At 34.9% G+C, this 19,570-nt stretch overlaps 1 protein-coding gene across 1 annotated transcript in view; it reads right to left on the bottom strand.

The window, feature by feature from the left end:
• Positions 1 to 1,387: 1,387 nt before the first annotated feature.
• AEBP2 (AE binding protein 2) overlaps positions 1,388 to 19,570 on the bottom strand; it is a 65,967-nt gene continuing 47,784 nt past the window's right edge. The window contains 5 exon segments of the mRNA XM_037514265.2: positions 1,388 to 2,943; positions 3,485 to 3,511; positions 5,730 to 5,843; positions 7,744 to 7,811; positions 14,413 to 14,537. Coding sequence (XP_037370162.1) covers positions 2,898 to 2,943; positions 3,485 to 3,511; positions 5,730 to 5,843; positions 7,744 to 7,811; positions 14,413 to 14,537 — 380 coding nt within the window. The 3' untranslated portion in view covers positions 1,388 to 2,897.

Genomic DNA, 19,570 nt, shown 5'->3' on the forward strand with positions numbered 1-19,570 from the left:
ATCTACTTACAAATTCACCAGTCTGTTTACACAAATATATCAGCTTTTCACATTGAGAATCTAGCTAAAGTTAACATTTGTTTTCCTTTTAGAGAACTTATGTAGAGGAATTACTTTTTTGAAAATGTGACCTTATAAATAGCACCCCCCCACCAACTATTTTAAAGACTTCAACCATATATTCCCATTTTTTATTCAAGCATGTAACACTTTTATTGCCCACGTCTTAAAAAAAATATTTGAAATAGCAAACAACAAAAGATGTTTTAAATAACTATGGCAAATTCTAACCTTTTAAGAGTACTTGCATATATAAAATACTTTATTAAGGTGTGAAAGGGATAAAGTTTACAGTCAAAGGTTTTGCGGACATGATTATCAATGCCTTTAATGAGTGTTAAAAAAAATCCAAAATATGCATTGAGAGTTAACTACTATCCATTTCAAGTTCCTTCCATCTGAAATTCAGAAGTAATTTGTTCCATTTTAGGGAAGATTTATATATGAAAAAGTAAGTTTATTAGAAAAATAAACAACTTTAAATTTTACAATATTTTCCACTTCCAAAATTCTTTGAGATGTGCCCTGTGGTTTAAACAAGATCTGATATACAAAATCTCATTTAGTCCTACTTAGTAAAACAAAATACAAAACACAAATGGTGAAATGTTAATAACCATTAAGAAACCCAATGTAAAAGTTCGGAAGAAAAAAAAAAAAGCACCATTTGTTGCAACTACCTAATATGGCAGTATTTACCATAAAGTATATTGAACAGTTTTCACAGCAATTTAAAGTACTGGTTTATTACCAATGTTAATAATACTATCATATTAAAATGCAAGTTGTATGGTCTAAGTTTACTTTTCTTAAAAAATTATGATCATACCACGAACTGGCAAATTTATTAAGTCAGACAGTAAATAATTTTAGGCTTATAGGCCACTAAGGTCTCACTGCTACTACAGGGAGAAGGCAGAAACAAGACATCTATGATGAGGATGCCAGTGAGCTGTCATTAAGTCTGCTGAACTACACAGTAGATTCTGAATTATTGATGGGTAGACATCAACAAAACAACATAAATTTTCACACTTATTTCCCAATCATAGTTGCTTGTGTGTGTATGTATACATACATGTTATGAAACTATTTCAATTCCATATTGTTTTTGGTATGTTAATAACAGTATCAGACCAAGGTCAGATAAGCAGCAAGGACTATGAACGATCAAGTACTCAGAGACTAATATATGACTGTAAAATTTAGTTTTGACATCTAAATATTTCTTCACAATGAAAGAAACAAATTTATTCACTGTGCCCCTAAGAAAATATTAGATGTATATTTCAGATGTCGTTTTAAAATTTAAGTGAAATTGTTACAATTTTGAAGCTAAAGATGATTTGCTTTGTTTTATTAGAAAAAATACTCAGGCAAGGTCTACAATCATCGGTCAATTAAGAATGACAAGAACATGAGGCAATAAAAAATACAGGTACAAACTATATATCTGAAAGACTTCTATTTGGCAATTTTTTAACAAATCAAAATTTAAAAACAACAAAAGAGATTGCAGAGTACTTTGTAGATACAGAATAAAGCAATTGATGAAGTGCTTAAGCAAAAGGAAAAAAAGTAAGAAAACACACTGCTTTTCTTTTCATTTTAAAAATAAAATCACATTTACTACAGGTCATGTGGATAATACCCTTATTAAACAACCATTCCAGAATGTCTTATAGTAGCAGTGCTTCTATTTGCACTTCATTTAATTTTATATGACTCATTTCATGTATATAGCTCTTTACCCCATTGTTAATGAATAAAGTCTCCCAAAATTTTTTACTATTTTTTAAAGTAAATGAGAAATGATTTATGTATCATGGAACCTTTCCCATTTTGGAACCAAAGGCTTAATTCTATATTTTTGTCTATTCTTTCTTTAAAAAATTTAGTGTAAAAACTGCTGGTTTTTATATCGTAGTAAAGTGAAAACTCCTCAAATCAGGAGTATTTTCTGCAGTTTGACTGCATATAACCACATACTTTACAATATGTCCTTCCAACAGTAAGGAAATAATTGATTTCACAGTCACTGTCAGAAATGAGTGCCATAATTCTATTATGTGTATAGGTCCTCCCTCAAAGACTTTCTGGAAGGATGTTCAATGTGTTTTGTTCTTATAGATATTAACAGTAGTACATAGTCCCTTAAGTCTGTAAAAGACATTTATTGTTAAAGAAGGTGCTTTATTAACAATTCCTCTGGCAGCACTAGTGAATTACAATATCCTTCAATATTATTTCTACCCATAATATATACATTTAACTTTCATGCCTCTAGAAAAACATCTACAGTACATTTCATAATATAAAAATATATTACAAATCTGCTGAATTATTTACAAGCAATGTTCTATTATCTCTATGCAACATTTGTTTGATACAATACTAACAAGTTACACATATTTCCATTTCTGTAAGTAAAAAAAAATCCATATGGCTTCTTGCTTACCAAGCAAGAAAGTGATTTTATTTTCCTTTCAAAACCAACTTTGGTGCATAAAGATTCTGTCTGAAGATACTTAAAAAACAAAAAAATACAGTTTATCTTATATTTAAAAAAAATCATAAACCAAATGTTTTCCTCAGAAAAAAAAATTAGAGTCTTATATAGGTTAAAATGAAAACATGAAGATTATTCAAATAATTTGAAATAGAGGTTTTTCAAAAACCGTTAACAGATTAGTTAGATAGGTAAATATTAACATACTGTACTCCATGAGAAAGCCCTAGTCCTGAAAAGGGAGCCACCAGACATACTGCAACACTCTTTAACAGAAATTTTCAGCCCTAATTCGATAGACGAATTTTTAGTTGATTGCAAATGTCGTTCACTGTTTGCTTAAATACAAATTGAACACTTTTCTTATCAGAGTTCTGCAAAAGAACACAAATGGCAACCAATCACATCTATTTATCATAGTTGAAAGGTAAATTATCTCTGATAATTTTCATTGTTAAATATTTCCTAACATGACTTCAAATCAATAGACACTGTCAAGAAAAATATCCTTACAGTGCTTTTGGTATTTGTAAGGGCACATGTTGTCATTGTTTTTCCTTTCAATATGACCTACTGTACTCATTAAAGGGGGAAAAAAAGCAGCTTAAAGCAGCGAGCATGCAAAGCCTTTAAGAAGCTGTTCCACTAAGTTGCCAGAAGAGTGTTTGCTCAGTCTCCCACAGTACCATTCCATGAAAATGTGGATATACAGTAATATATTAATATATTCCACAGAAGAGCCTACTTCATTCACAGAATGTTTACACTAAGCATAAATATTATTCTAAATACTGAATTAAAAAAAAAAGGAAGGGGGTTGACTCTAATGTGCAACTTTTACTAAACCCATTGTCAGTGACTAAGACTGCAGGTGTCCCCGCTTGTTTGCTTTTTATGTATTTATTTATTTTTTACCTCTTCAACCTCTTCTGCGGCATTGTTCTAGAAGAAAGAGAAAAAAAGGAATATTCTTTCATTCAACCGAATCAAAAATACATTGAATACTTAAAAAGATATTTAAAATATTTGTTATATGTAGGCAATGTGATAATTGTTAAAATTTATTTCAAAAGTCTCACAACAGGTGCAAATTTAATTACATAATATAGCATTTTAATAAATCATTTTATAGTCTGCTAATGTGTTTCTTTCAAAAATTCCATGTCCAGCACATCTATTTTAAACTAGCACTTTAAAGTAAGACAGGTGTTTAAATCATAAATAAGTTCTTTTTAGTCTCATTTTGAAGAGAAAATATTTTTGAAAGGTTTGCCATGCTTGTGAGATGTTCACAAGTAGCAAATTTCTCCTAAGAATACATTTCTCCTCATTTTACTTAATTTCACGTCTTTCTGATCAAAGTCAGACACTGTTATACCAGGGCAAATGCAGTTGATTCTATTACCCTGTTCCACTTTAGGGTAGACTCAATTCTAATTTCTGGTATAGCAGATGCATGAAAGTTTATTGCTAAAGTAAAGTGCTAAGATGGGGGGAAGAGTTGAAGGAGGATTACAGTTAAAATTAAATCCACAAACACACCTCCAGGTGTTAAAACATCTTCACTATCCATGAATGAAATGAGAAAGAACTGCAGAATTACACTTTAAGAACTGCAATTCAATCCTCCCCAATCACTTTTTAACATCAGTTCTGAGCCTGAAGGTTATTTTATTAGGTCTCTTTTCACTAAAATATCTGAATTACTTCCAATATAGCTCAAGAAAAACCAGTGTGAGTATATGCAGATTCTAAGTGAAAAGAAGAGTCTAAGAGAGGAAGAAACACAATGAAGGACATAAGCACAAAACTGAGTCATAATATTCAAATTAAGATTTATTAACTCTTTGTCTAAGGGATATTTACCAGTTCTAGTAGCAGAGTGGCACTCCCAAAATAATCACTCTTTATGAATGCTAATTTTAATTAATCCCTTCAAAGAGTAAGCAGAAATAAGCTCTAAATAAGGTATCAGTAAACAAAGAATATTCAATTATTTTTCTTTATAAAGAGAAAGGTACATGTGACTTTTTCTTATTTTAGGGAGCGTATGTCCGAGTCATTTCCTTGAAGGTAAAACTCGAAGCCTCAATGTTTCCACAGGCCAAGGCCCATTATGTTAGAATTTTATTCCAAGATGTCTCATTACAGAAATGATATTATATTAGAATTTTATTCCAAGATGTCTCATTACAGAAATTATATTATATAGAATAACATTCCAAAAAGCTGAGTCACAGCATAGTCAGAATCTTAAATGCTATTTTGTAGCAATTAAAAAGGACATATTCTCTTTATGATAGGTAAAAGTTCACATTTGAGATTATCAATTATTTTATATCACCATATTCTTATATCACCATATTATTATACAATGCAAAATACCTAGTAAATTTAAATTTATTTAAAAAACAAAGATTATTAAGAGTATCTTTTAAAAACTAGTTTTAAAGCATTTTTAAATTCACCCTAGTATATATCATTTAGATGGAGGCAGCATGGAGTCTGGTCAAATACTCTGTGTAACCTAAGACAAAGTATTTAACCTCTTGCTTCCATTTACCAGTCTGTGAAATAGAGTTAACACCTACTCCACAGGGCTGCTGTGAGGATGAAGTACATGTAATGTACCTAACAAAATGAATCAGCACTCAGTCAAATATGCTGGTCTCTTTCATCTGTCCCACCCCCATACCTTCAAATGGACAGCACACTAAAACAAAGCTAAGATCAGAAAAGCATTAACAAATCTTTAAAACACAACAATATTTAAACTGCTCTTTTGAAAAATTTGGAAAGCATGTAAATTTAAAGAATTCAGCCATCTCTCTGGTGTTTAGGGCACATGAGATACAGTCCCGGTTCCATAAAAACCTGACATTATAAAAAGAATTACAGGCTAAAAATGCACTTCATTTTAAAATACTGTGTGTACATATAATCTAAGCAACTTAAGATACATCTGTAATTAAAATAGCATATTAACTTTACTAAGATGTTATCAATCTTATCACTATAACTTCCATACATAAAGTTTCAGAAAGCAATATATGCTTGGAACCAAAATTCAATGCTTAAAAACAAGTCCTAATCTTATATTCAGAATTTAGGTAGACTTCAGATCAAAATTCCAAAAATAAAACATCAAGAATTAAATTACCTGTATATGTTTGGATCCAAAAGCAAGGCAGTATCTTTGGGTAGCTTTGATAAATGAACTACTTTAGTTTTTAATTGATGTCGTTCACTTTCATTCACCCATACATCAGGCAGACTGTGAATTGAAAAACAAGTCACAATTTTACATTTTTTCTTCATATGCCTTCACATTCCCCAGTCCCTCCTGCCAGTTTGACTTCGGTTAACAAACTCCTTAGAAGTCAAGGACTCTCATCAATCTACCTACCTATGATGGAATCCCAACTAAGAAATAGCAGGCTAAAATTTTAAGTACGAGTTTGGGAATGAATAAGCAATTTCTGGTGGCAAAGTCAAGAAACTCATGAACACATACTAGACCAGACTGCTTGTCTTTGAGCTCACCAAGTAAAACTCATTCTAGAACCTGAATTAATGAAAATATGACAGCACACTTTTTTATTGAGAAATAAGTAAAAACCCTATCAGATATACTCCCCTTAAAAAAAAAAAAGGGGGGGGGGGAGGGCCTCCCTGGCGCAGGCAGTTGAACGCCACACTGTGAAGCTGTCTGCAGCCTCTGCAGTGCAGGTTCAATTCCCGGCCGGCCAGGGAGAATCCCACATAACGTGGCAGGCCTCTCCTGTCGCGCCCGCTGCTCCCCTCTGCAGTGTATACCATCAGTCTACCGTTCTGTTCCCCATTCTCTCTGGTGAATCCTCTCACCCTCCCGCACATCTGGCCTGTACCCCGGTTCTTGTACAAATAAATTAAAAAAAAAAAAAAAAAAGACCAAAATCAAAGAACGGAATTGAAAAGTTAATTCTACAGTGAAATTCAAAATGCATTCTGTATAACTAATCAATTTACAAAATAGTAAGAATACACAGATTTTTGAATATTTCATAACCTTAATATAAAATGAACTCTTACAAATCAGCATGAAACACATGAACTCCCTAGGAAAAGGAAACAGGGAGTCAAAGCAGTGTCCACTCACCAAATTAGTAAATTTGCAAAAGATAGGAACAGTTTAAAATTTATCTTAGTAATTAAAAAAACCCAAAAAGCAAGAATGATAATTAGCCAGTGTTAATAATAAACCAGAGAAATAAACTCTAATGTACAGAGGGGATTACAAACTGGTACAAAGTTTGAAGTAGGCAATGTCTATTCCACAAACTAACTTTATATGGCCATTTCAAAATATTTTACAGTAGTATTTCCACAAAACTTGGGAGGAGGGTGGAAGAGCAAAAAGAAAAAAGTGGTAGAAGGTTGATAATCACAGAATTAAAACAGCTAAACAGATTTCTTCACAATGATACACAAAGTGCACTGTAAACTCCCAAATCTAATTAAGAACTCACATTACATTGCCATCTCCTTAAAATAGAGTATGGAAAGAAACACTTAGAAAATACTTAGAAAAGTATTTACTCACAAGGATGAACATTAACTACATACTGTTAATTTTTGAAAAAGTAAATATACATGATGAGATACAAGTCATTTAAATTTATTGTATTCATGGTACCTACCAATTTTATCCAAAATACATCTTTTACCTTGTTACCTTTTGCAACAAGAATAAAATGTAATGAGTGGATAAAGGAAAAATTAAACATGAAATATATAAATTAAGGAGAATCTGAGCCAGAAATTCTATAAGAAGTTACTGAAATTCATGTGATGCTACTAGAAGACTGGCCTGTTGTTTTTTCTGTACAATATCACAGACTGTTAGAATTTTAAAAAGTTATTCAAGAAAAGGCACACATAAGGCTGTTTACAAACTACTTAAAGGATATTAAATATCCTAAAAACAATCACATCCTAAAAATAATTTTTAAATGCCACCCTTTTATTTAATACAATAAAATACTAGTTATAAAGCTTCTACCTTGAACCAGGTACTATAAGACTTTCACAAGTCATTTTTTTAATCCTGACATCTTAAAATGTTTTGCAATTTAAGAATTTTTATTTTAATTCAATAAGTAATTTTTAATATAAAATTTAAGGAAAATACTTACATGTCTTCAGGCATCCAATGAAGCAAAAGTTTTATCTTTCCAGAATCCTCTTTTCTCTTAGCTATTACCTAGTAATGATATGAAAGAAATCACAAAAAACTTTTAAAACATTATTTTAATATATTAAAAACATTCTACATTGAAGAGTGACAATGTACTCCAAAAATCATAGCTGTGTAAACCAATGGAAAATCAACAAAAAATTTTATTCAAAAAATTTTTTGATCTTAATCAAGGACTTTGTAAATATTCAAGTCCTGGATTGAACTACCATCACAACATCCTACTCTCTTCCCTGCTATGTGGCAATTTCATCTTTGATACATTTTCAAATGAGTGAGAAAGGGAAACTCAAGATGCTTTGTGGAGCTAAACACCCAATCTATAGATATACATTAAGAAACTGAAAATTCTCTTTGACTATTTGCTACATCTGTAGTTTAGCTAGACTGACTGCCAACTGAAATTCTATAACGGTTGGAGTATTTTAAAGAAAAGTAAATTTTAATACTGCTATAAAGGTAAATTTCTCTAATTTATTAATCTAACAAAAAAAGAGGCATTTGTTATTTGCTTGAAGAGAGGGGCCTCTTTGTAGCTGGCTTTATGAACATTAGCCTGATATTATTTAGGTTCAACTTCAAGGAGTCCACCTAAGTTCATTCTGAAGAATAAGTTTTATGTGAAAAGCTATATTGGTATTGTATGGTATTTTATAACTCTCACAGCTTCCACATTGAAAATTAGCAATTTAGTGCTTACACAGAAATCTCAGTATTTTTTACTAAGAAGTTCCAAACAGCCACACAAAATGTTATGTCATCCTCAATAAACTGAATAAAAACATCACTTTATAAACATTTTCTCCCCCACTATTTAAAAATCTGTAGTTAAGTACCCTAATTCTTGACTTAGCAATGAAACTAATTTAAAAAGACCAAGGACAAATTGGAAGATGCTAAGACAAAATACCTCTGTAAAGAAAGAAGATATAAAAACAATGCAAAGCAACCAAGCACAGCAAGCAAAGAGATTAGTAACTAGGATTCTGCTGACCTCTTCTGGAGAAGGCTCGAAAGAAATTGTTTCAATTAAAGACCAAGACAAACTGTACAGCGTAGTACCTCACATATGCATTTTTCTGCCAGCGTAGTACCTCACATACATATTTTTCTGCAAACTGTTACTTGCATGGTTATTACTATAAAATCTAATTTGATAACCAGCAAATTTAAATTTAAATTTTTGGTTAGGTTTGAACATCTGGACTATCAAGAGAAGTGATTCATTCTGTTTAACATATACTCTCTCCATTAACACCTTCCCTCATTTAGGGAACTTTGGAGACCTCGCTCACCTAGAGCACTTACTTACTCCAGTGTCCAAAGGCCTTTTTCCACTATGGATGCCTTCTTCCTTTCTACTCAAGCATACTTCAGAATACACTCTACTTTTCTGAATTTTCTGCAGCCAAGGTTCCCCTGCGCCCCCAATGTCACCTGGGAGTGCAAATCACTCTTACTGCTCAATTTCTCAATTGATGGCAAATGTTAAGTATCATACTCTTAAACCTTCACATACGTCTTCTATAACTAGAAAAATTATTTTCATCTTCTTTCCAAGCTTCTAAGATCTCCCCTATTTTAGTTCTTTTTGTTTGGTGAATGACTATTTCTGCCATGGAGAGTCTTAAGGATTCCATCACAAGGAACTGCTCCAAGGAAAACGCTCCACTATTTAGTCACTATTCCTGTGTATGTAGAAATACTTGATCACTACTAAATATTATTTTCCTTACATCAGTTGCGCTCTGAGTCATTAAATGTTCGTGAGTCCCAAACCTCAGATTTCTCCTCTCTATTTTCTATTTATATTGAGTTCCCAGGTGATCTTATCCAGTTTCATATCTTTACCACTAGTTAAGTTGAAAACGCCCATATCTGTATTTGTAACCATACCTCTTCGAACTCAGACTCTTATATTCATTTACATGAGCTCTGCAGAACGTGTCAAAATTCCAGCTCTTGATTCTTCCCTCTTCCCCAATCTGCACCCATCCCAGTCTCTAGTAAATTGCATCTCCATCCCTTTGCCAGTTGCCAAACCCCAAAACAATGGAACTGTCCTTTCCTTTGGTTATCATACCTAATATCCAATTCATCCATAATTCTCGGCAGTATTTTCAAGAGATACTCCTAATTCTCTGCAGCACCTCTACCCCACCATTTCAAGTCTTTTTTTCATCTGAAAAGATTGATCAACTGATCCTCCACATGGCCAAAAATCTGTTCTCAACACAGAGACATATGTGAGCACATTAAAATCTACATGGATCAGGCCTCCCCGGTGGCGCAGCAGTTGAGCACTGGGCTGAGAAGCTGCCCGCGGCGTCTGCGGCGCCGGTTCGATCCCCGGCTGCTCCCCTGCCACCAGAGGAGGGTCCCACATGGCGCGCAGACCTCTCCTGCCACCCGCTGCTCCCCTCAGCAGTGTACTTCGGTCCTTCTGCCTGCTCTGCTCCCCACTCTGGCTCTGGTGAATTCTCTCACCCTCCCGTGCTTCTGACTGTACCCAGTGCATGTATAAACAAAACAAACAAGCAAACAAATAAATAAAAACAAAAAAAAAAAATGCCTCTAGAAAAATTAAAAAAAAAAAATCTACACGGATCAAGAAGAGATCAGTGGGTTTTCTAAAGTAGACAGTGGAAAGAGATGAATTAATCACAAAGCTACATCATGAAATTTCTGAATGATGTAAACATTCTGTAACTTAACTTTGTGAGGTGGGGGTAGTTTCATAGGTAAGTACAACTGTCAAACTCATAGTGTTGTTTAATGGGTGCAGTTTATTAGACCTCAATAAAAATAATTAACAATAAAAAAAAGTCACATAAGACTACAGCTATCAAATTCTTTCAAGGCTTCCCATCACATGCAGAATAAAAAAAAAAAAGCATGTTCTCAAGGTTCTTCCTATTATCCATCTGACTCAATTCCCTAGTTCCTCTGCCTCACTTCCTCCAGTCACACCAGCTTCCTCAGTTTTTCAAGCATCCGGTTATGATGCCCATTCCTCTAATAACTAAACGACATGCTTTCAACTTCCTTGAAGCTTTTAGGATTTTACTGATTTTGGGCCTCCTTTGTGGCACAAGGGGTTAAGCACAGCACTGTGAAGCTATCCCGCAGCCACTGCAGCATGAGTTCCTTTCCCGGCCAGACAGGGAGCTACCCCACATGGCGCAGCAGACCTCTTCTGTCTTACCTGCTGCTCCCCTCAGCAGTGTATTTTGGTCATTCTGCCAGTTCTGCTCCCCACTGTGTCTCTGGTGAATTCTCTCACCCCTCGTACCTCTGGCTTGTACCCCAGTTCTTCTATGCATAAATAAATAAATCTTTTTTTTTTTTTAAAAAAAAGAATTGTACTATTTTGTGCTTCATGTTTCTTCCAACAGATTCTAGGCATGGTTTACTATACTGCTCTATCATTAGTGCCTGACATAACAAAACTGCTCAACATTTAAGTGCACACTCTGGGGTCTGGTGAATACATCTTTTGACCTTTGAAAAAAATAACAACAGGCCTGCTACACCATAAACTTACGTTATCAAACATGAAAGGAGGAATTCAACTGTCATTGGTTTGTAAATCCCAAGCACTGGCACATTTAACTTTATTCTTCAAACCCTTAATTTTCCTTCCAGCTCTTTCATCCTTATTTAGATAACTGTGCATCCAATGTCCTTTAAAAAAAAACATACTTATGGCATGCCTTTCCTCCAACCCAAATACACATCTCTCAGGTACTCCTATTTCGGAAAAGGTTTCCTTTCCTTTGTGCCTAACCACTTAGCTTCTTGCCTTTAATTTTGTGACTCGAAATCAAAATTGGGAATTTTGAATGGAAAGTAAGGATACATACAGAGAAGAAAAAGTGAAATGCAATAAAACCCTATTATAGGAGTTAGGAAAAGTAGAGATTCAAAGAGGCAGAAGTGATAACCAACACTGCCCTTTTGTATTTAAAATCTCCTGCACTTTTAACTAAAGTATAAATCTAGGTTGTTTTATATTTCAAAAACTAAAAGTAAATAATCTTTTTCTGTATCTTTACTCTCACTCATACCCTTACCAACCTAATTTCCAGCATTAACAATTCTACCCTATACATTAAAAAACTAACCTGAATTTTAGTGATACTAGCTACTAGTCTGTTTTTTATTTTCCTTTTGTTATTATAAAACATTTCATTTAAATAATACGAAAGTTCTTACCCTGGAATCCATGAATGGAACAGGGGCAAAGGTTTACAAACCCTTATGGAATAACACTTAATTACCACAACTGTACTGTCACAGAGACACAATCTCTGTAATTCCTAATTTTCATGGCCTGGAAATTTCAAATTAGATGACAGTGATAGTTTGACGCTAATAGAAAGCTCTCAATTTAATTTCATAACATTTGATATATTTGCTTTAAATTATGTCATGTATGACTCCATTTTAATTTACTCTATTAAAAAACCCCACTCTACATTGTTTTGTTATTTCATTTTAGACTGAGATATTATTGCATAAAAATAAAATACAAGATCCTCTTTCAACCTTCTTTAGAGAACAGTTACAGTATTTTACCATTCAAACCTTATGCTGATTATCACAAAATCATTACAACATTCTTCTAATCTTTAAAACGAAAATCTACCAGGGACAATCAGCAGTGTGGGTAGTTACTCTTTACATTTAAAAAAAAAAAAAAAGGTGGGGGGGTAGGGGGAAGAGGATAGGGAGGAGAACAGAGACAGACACAGCAGCACATCAGGCATCAGCATGCACCAGAAAGTTAATAGGTGATCTATATGGAACAAAATAAAAACAGACAAATAAGAAATCAAAAGGAGGGCCTCCCCTGGTGGCGGAGTGGTTAAGCGCTGGGTTGCGAGGCTGCCGGCAGCCTCTGCAGCGCCAGTTCAATCCCCGGCCACTGGCGAGGGTCCCACACAAAAAAAAAAAAAGAAAGAAAGAAATCAAAAGGGTATGAGAAAACAATAGAGATAAATGAGTATATTAAGTAGGCAAAAGTAAAAATAGAAAACTAGGCAGTAACTATACTGGAGCAGAGGGAAGAAGGGGAGAAAATATTTTAAGAAATAGCAAAACTAAAAATTCAAGCCAAACAAGACAGTTCTATCAACATTGATCTTTGGTATTTAAATCCTCATGCATTTTAACTATACTGTGAAAAATAAAAAGCATGTTTTAGATTTTAGCAAACAAAATCAAATATGCTGTGTATCCAGGGATTCAAATCAACAAGATTTGAGTCTAAAATCTTCCCCTATTGGGCCTCCCGGGTGGTGCAGCGGTTGAGCACTGGGTTGCAAAGCTGCCCACAGCCTCTGCAGCGCCGGTTCGATCCCCAGCCACTGGGCAAGGGTCCCACATGGTGCACAGACCTCTCCTGCTGTGCCCGCTGCTCCCCTCAGCAGTGTACTTCGTCAGTCTGCCTGCTCTGCTCTCCACTCTGGCTCTGGTGAATTCTCTCACCCTCCCACACTTCTGACTGTACCCAGTGCTTGTATAAATAAATAAATCAATCTTTAAAAAAAGTAAAATAAAATAAAATCTTCCTCTATTAACTTACCTGTACCAAACTACACTGATTTATTTTTTCATAAAGATTTATTTATTTATGCACACAAGAGCTGGGGTACAGAGATGCGTGAGGTGAGAGGATCCACCAGAGACAGAGTGGGGAACAGAACAAGCAGACTGATTGAAATACATTACTGAGGGAAGCAGCAGGAGAGTCAGGAGAGGTCTGCTGCACCATGTGGGTAGCTCCCTGGCCTGCGGCCGGCCGGCAGAGGATCAAACTCATGCTGCATAGGCTGCAGATTGCTTCACAGTGTGGTGCTTTAACCCCTTGCGCCACGAGGGAGGCCCAAACTACACTGATTTAAAGATGACTGGAAGATAAAATGGGAAGGGGCTCAAAAAGAAAAAAAGAGCACTATTAATTCCTATTTAACTATCAAAATTAAACTACTGCTTTTTAAATTTGATACTTTTCTTTTTCTGTTGAAAAAAGAAAGTGACTGTTGAATAGCAGTCACTCAGATATATGCTGAATGCCTATTCTACTCTAATTCAGGTGCAGTTCTAGATACCTGGGCTACATCAACAAGCAAAACAAATAAAAATCCCTCCTTCATAAAGCTTTAATTTGATGGCCATTATCTTATTTTCTACTTAACACCAACTTTTGATGCACATTTTCCATCCATCACACAAAAAAGTGAACAAAGAGGATGCTAATGTTCTCATTTTACAATGACAAAAACAGAGATCAGAAAAGACACCTAGTTTACTTAAGGTCAGAGCTTGATCTTCAAATGCCTAGTAGCACAATCACCCAATACTCCTAAATAGCTCAAACAAGACAAAAATACTCAACCATGTAACATAGACTCATGGGAAATATTTATATGGTAACCAACTGTGCAAATTTTTCAGTATTAATAAAGCAAAAGATTTTGTGATTTGTTAAAATGTATTTTGTTAGATCCTGAGCAATTTAGAAATGATCATGAAAGTCAAAACACACAAACTTGAAAACCTATGTATATATACATAGATGGGGGGAAAAAAATCAAATACTTACAGTACTATGAAATACAACACTGTGTCCCTTCCCTAAACTTTCTATATGAGCTGAGAGGTTAAAGCATATGGCTCGATGTCTTATCGCATCCAGTGTTTGTGCATCGAAGAAATCATGTGGTCGTGCTAAAAGTCAATACAAAAAGAGGTAAAGAATATTTAGAAAAATGTCTTCCAAACAAATATTTCATTTTTTCACAAATAAACATTATAAGAATATTGAAACAATTATGTATCTATCTTTGCTTTCAAAACAAGGAGTCTGACAAGGATGTAAAAAGCAAAATTCCAACAAATTTGTAAAAGTGAGTTAAATATGTGCTTCTCTAGTTCTGCCCTTTCCAGCTTTAGGCCTCACGATCCCACATTTTAGTTACCATCCTTTTTATATAACTTTTTATTTGACTCCAACACGTCTGGAGCACCAGTTATGGCACTCTGATAAGCAAATCCATGTGTACACCTTACAGAGAGATCATAAACTCACCACAGTCAAACATAATACATTTCATCAATATCCTATATTCATATGTAATCAGAAATTTTCCAAATTTGATAAAGTAGGGTTATTTTGGGGGTTTTGACAGAGTTTTCTTGATTAACAATCTAAGAAAATTATAAATTATAGATCTAAGAAAATTATAAAATTGAACACCAGTAAGTCCACCAAAATTCATTTTAACTTCCAATCCACCAGTTAGCTGTGTGACTTCAGACAACTATCTTGATCTACCTTAACCAGGTTCATTATTTATAAAATGGAGAAACAACAGCTATAGATTATAATTAAAACAAATACAGAAAATACATTGTCAGAAAAAATTTACATTAAAAAATTTATACTACTTTTTTAAAATAACAAACTTACAAGCTTAGAGTAAGCAATTTTTAATGCTATCACAACAAAGTTATACATGAAAGATTTAATTTGATAGGAACATTTTATTTTTATCCCACTGTTATAAAAATGTATTTTATTCTTAAGAATGCTGTACAAAATAAGGAAAATTAGTTATTTCAGAATTGTGAAACTCAAAAATATATGTACTTTCTTTTTTTTTTCATGATAATAATTATATTTTTATTGTCAGGTAATTAAAAAATTACAGTTATGACAAAAGTAAGTATCCAGTATATATTTTAGTGATTTATTTTATTCATAATGACTTCTCTATTTACTTGAAAATAATATAGCATTATTTATAATGATGAAGGGTTTTTTTACCTACACAAATTTACAAATGAAAAAATAACTCTCTACTCCTTATTTTTTCCATCCTATTCTTTTTTTAAAAAAGGTCTTATTTATTTATGCATGGAAGAACTGGGGTGTGGGCTAGAGGTGGAGGGGTAAAAGCATTCATCAGAGACAGAGAGGGGAACAGAACAGGCAGATCTGCTGAAATACACTGCTGAGGGGAGCAGCAGGTGAGAAAGGAGAGTTCTGCTGCACCCTGTAGCCAAGATCAAACGGGGCGGTGGGCTGTCCCTGTGAAAACACTGAGACTTAACCCCTAGGCCACCAGGGAGGCCCCTTCGTCCTATTCTTAATAACACCAGTGCTGTTATCTAGAGGGTTAATTTTGTTAAGATCTCTCATGTCTCAGAAGAGGACCAAGTATAGAACAAAAGTTATGATCAGAAGCAAGACTGTCTCCCTCAAGTTCAATGTTTCTACCATGTATCCTATACTTTTAGACTGAAACATATCAGCAGATCTTTATGGTTCTTCAAATATACTACTTCTATCTCACCAGGAACATTTAATGATATATGTCATTTCATTTAGATACGCAAAGAAGACACTTGTACACATCCAAGATCTTCTGACCCACTCAGTTCATTTCCAAGTTGCATGTGCGCACTACTGCTGTTTCATTTGAGCCCCAATTTTTCTCTTCTGGATGATTACTACAGACCTTAGTCACATTGTGGCCTGAGTTGTTTTCCTAGGCACAGTCTACATGCAGTCCCACAGCCCAACTCATAACTCAGTTAGTCCTTCCCCTATGTCTATTCCTTCCCACCTTAGCCTTAGCTACCTTGCACACTGAAGAAAAATAATTTCCACTGTGAGTCTGCCTCTAATAGTATTTTTATTCATCAAATTTACACTTAAAATCACCTAAACAAATCATCTCAGAGCCATATAAAAATCTCATGTGTTTGCAACCAACACTGGGTAAGGAATAAATCATAATTACTACAGACAATTCATTAAATGTCCTTGAGTGGTTGGAGCAAATGACTCCTCCATCAAAATCTCTTACTCTCTTAGATTCTACAAAGTCAAGTTCAAGGTCCTTAGGTTTATTGTACCTTTTAAAAATATATGTACTTTCTCATGATCATCTGTAATTAATATTTACTCTTATAGACAATAAAAGAAATGGCTTGATTCCCTGGTACAGCATATTAAGACCTGCATACATGATGATTTACCACAGCGTGCAGTCAATTTACCTGTACTATTCATCAGTTCTCAGAACAGATATACAAATCCACTAGAGCTTTCATGGGGAGATGATTTCGCCAATGGGTATACCGAAAACAACTAGATCTCTCTGCTCATGAGATTTTTCTCAAAAGGAAATCAGCAAAATACCACCTCACGATAAGCAAGCAGAACCCACAAGACTAAGCATGCAGTGAAAATGGGATTATCAGTAAGATAAAAATATCTGGCATCTATGGGAGGAAAAAAAGTTATAATTTTACCTAATGCTGAGAAATAAATCCCCTTTAAAACAGATCTATGGGGCCAAAAAAAAAAAGTGCACTTTCTCCATATTCACCAAATATACTTTTTCCTGAGAAGGATAAGCACTTAGAGTGTCTTCTAAATCAGACACTCTCTCCTCATTCAAGATTAAACACGTAACTCATCAGTTGAATTAAATCCGCAATAATGAAAAGGGCCCTCAATAAAAACATGAAATTCTATACTTTCAGATCTTACCCATGCTGTCCACTACTAAGAATGTCAAGAACACAGTCCCCAAGACAAGGGTTTGGCGTGACCCCTTTCAGTGAGAGAAGAAAATCACTTGATTTTTTAATTTTTTTCAATATGCCTCCCTGGTAACTGTTTCTTTTTCTTTTTTTTTTTAAAGATTGATTTATTTATGCATACAAGAGCTGGTGTACAGGCCAGAGGTGTGGGGGGTGAGGGGAATAGAACAGGAAGACTGACTGAAATACAATACTGAAGAGAGCAGTGGGTGAGTCAGGAGAAGTCTGCTGCAGTCGGCAGAGACAGGAAAAAGTATATTTGGTGAATATGGAGAAAGTGCACTTTTTTTTTTTTGGCCCCACAGATCTGTTTTGAAGGGAATTTATTTCTCAGCATTAGGTAAAATTATAACTTTTTCCTCCCATGTGGGTTCCCTGGCCAACCAGGGATCAAACTCGTGCTGCAGTGGTTGTGGATTGCTTCATAGGTTGCATCTTAACCCCTTGCACCACCCGGGAGGCCCTGGTAACTGTTTCTTAACTTGCATTAGTAATATTGCCTATGTACACCAAATGTCAGAAATGGGTGCTAAAGCATTTTTTAATTGATGAGACAGAATCTAAAAAATTTTGATTATTTTTCTATAGTTCAAAATCATACATATTGTGTAACTGCCATCCCTCTCCTAGATGCAAGAATGATTTTTCTTTTTTTCTTTTTTATTGTTATCCCACAGTCCTTGGTTATCCTCTTCTGCATTATTTTTTCTTTGTGGCTTTATTTGTTTTACATTATTGTTCATTTTTGTACAATGTCTGATTTCTCCCCTCAGGTATAGTCCCCACAAAGCTCCCACCAACACATCACCCGTGAATGGGCACCATATTCCCTTTCCTGTTTTGACCTCTCCTCTGACCACCACCCCAGCTATGTGTCTTGGATTTATAATTTACCTGCTAGTTTTGTCTCTGCCGACTGCCCTGATCCCTTGTTTGATTTCCCTATATTCCTTCTATAAGTGAATCCATATGATGGTAGATTCTTTTTTTTTTTTTTTTAAAATAAGATTTATTTATTTATTTATGCAAGAACTGTGGTAGAGGCCAGAATCCCGGAAGGATGAGAGGATTCACCAAAGACAGAGTGGGTAACAGAACAGGCAGACTGAGTGAAATACACTGCTGAGGGGAGCAGCGGGCGAGACAGGAGAGGTCTGCTGCGCCATGTGGGATTCCCGCCAGCCAGGATTGAACCCGCGCTGCAGAGGCTGCAAACACCTTCACAGTGCAGCGCTCAACGGCCTGCACCACCAGGGGAGGCCCTGATGGTAGATTCTTAAAGTATGTTGGATTCAGGGGGTAAAAAGTATGTAGGGAGATCATGCAAAAGTAGCACACTGGTAATTCTCTAAGTGAAGAGCATACTCATGTTTACTGTATTATTCTTACCACTTTTAAGTATGTAAAAGTAAAAAATAATTTAAATAAAATGTAAAAATTATATGAGGCAATATTATTTACACTATTCTACTATGTATAATGCTTTTTACCTTGTTAACTAAAAAAGACCTTCCTGAATAACATGAGGACGATACTAGCACAGAGGCTACTTTAATATTTTTCTAAAGGTATGTATACTTTTAAAGAAGGGATGAACCACAACAGCAACTCTGCTTGCTCACATCACAGCACTGTATTAACAGTAGCTACCCAAAGTGAAGGCTGTGAACCTTTTAACTTTAATACTCATAAACATTACTGATATTTCTCCACTCTCCTCAATAGAACAGGAAACAGAAAAGGGTTTTTTCAATCTCCACCTCTTCTCCCACCCGCCCCTACATATCGTCTGCCTTACCGGTTAATAATGAAAAACAGCACCACTGTTAAAAGCAATAATAATACACTTAAGCAGGCACCAGTCCTCCACTAGTCCTAAGCAAAAGACTGGACTTTCAACAGAAACTATGTAACAGGGTGGTCCCCAGAAAAAGGGAAGGTTCCAGATTTCCTACCCCACCCAAAGGAGGGTGGAGCTGAGTAGGGAAGAGAAGCTAGAGAGGAGACTCAGGTAGGAAGGAAGTAGGATATAGAGCAAGAAGGAGACCTGGAGGGGGCACATGGAGCAGAGAGACATGTGAAGAAGCTGCACTGGCTTTGTGGTCCTGGTGTGGGGAGAGACCCGTGGGGAGGTTAACAGTGGCAGC

This window comes from Talpa occidentalis, unplaced genomic scaffold (assembly GCF_014898055.3).
Source record: "Talpa occidentalis isolate TD23 unplaced genomic scaffold, MPIMG_talOcc4v2.1 talOcc4.16, whole genome shotgun sequence".
Lineage (NCBI taxonomy): Eukaryota > Metazoa > Chordata > Mammalia > Eulipotyphla > Talpidae > Talpa > Talpa occidentalis.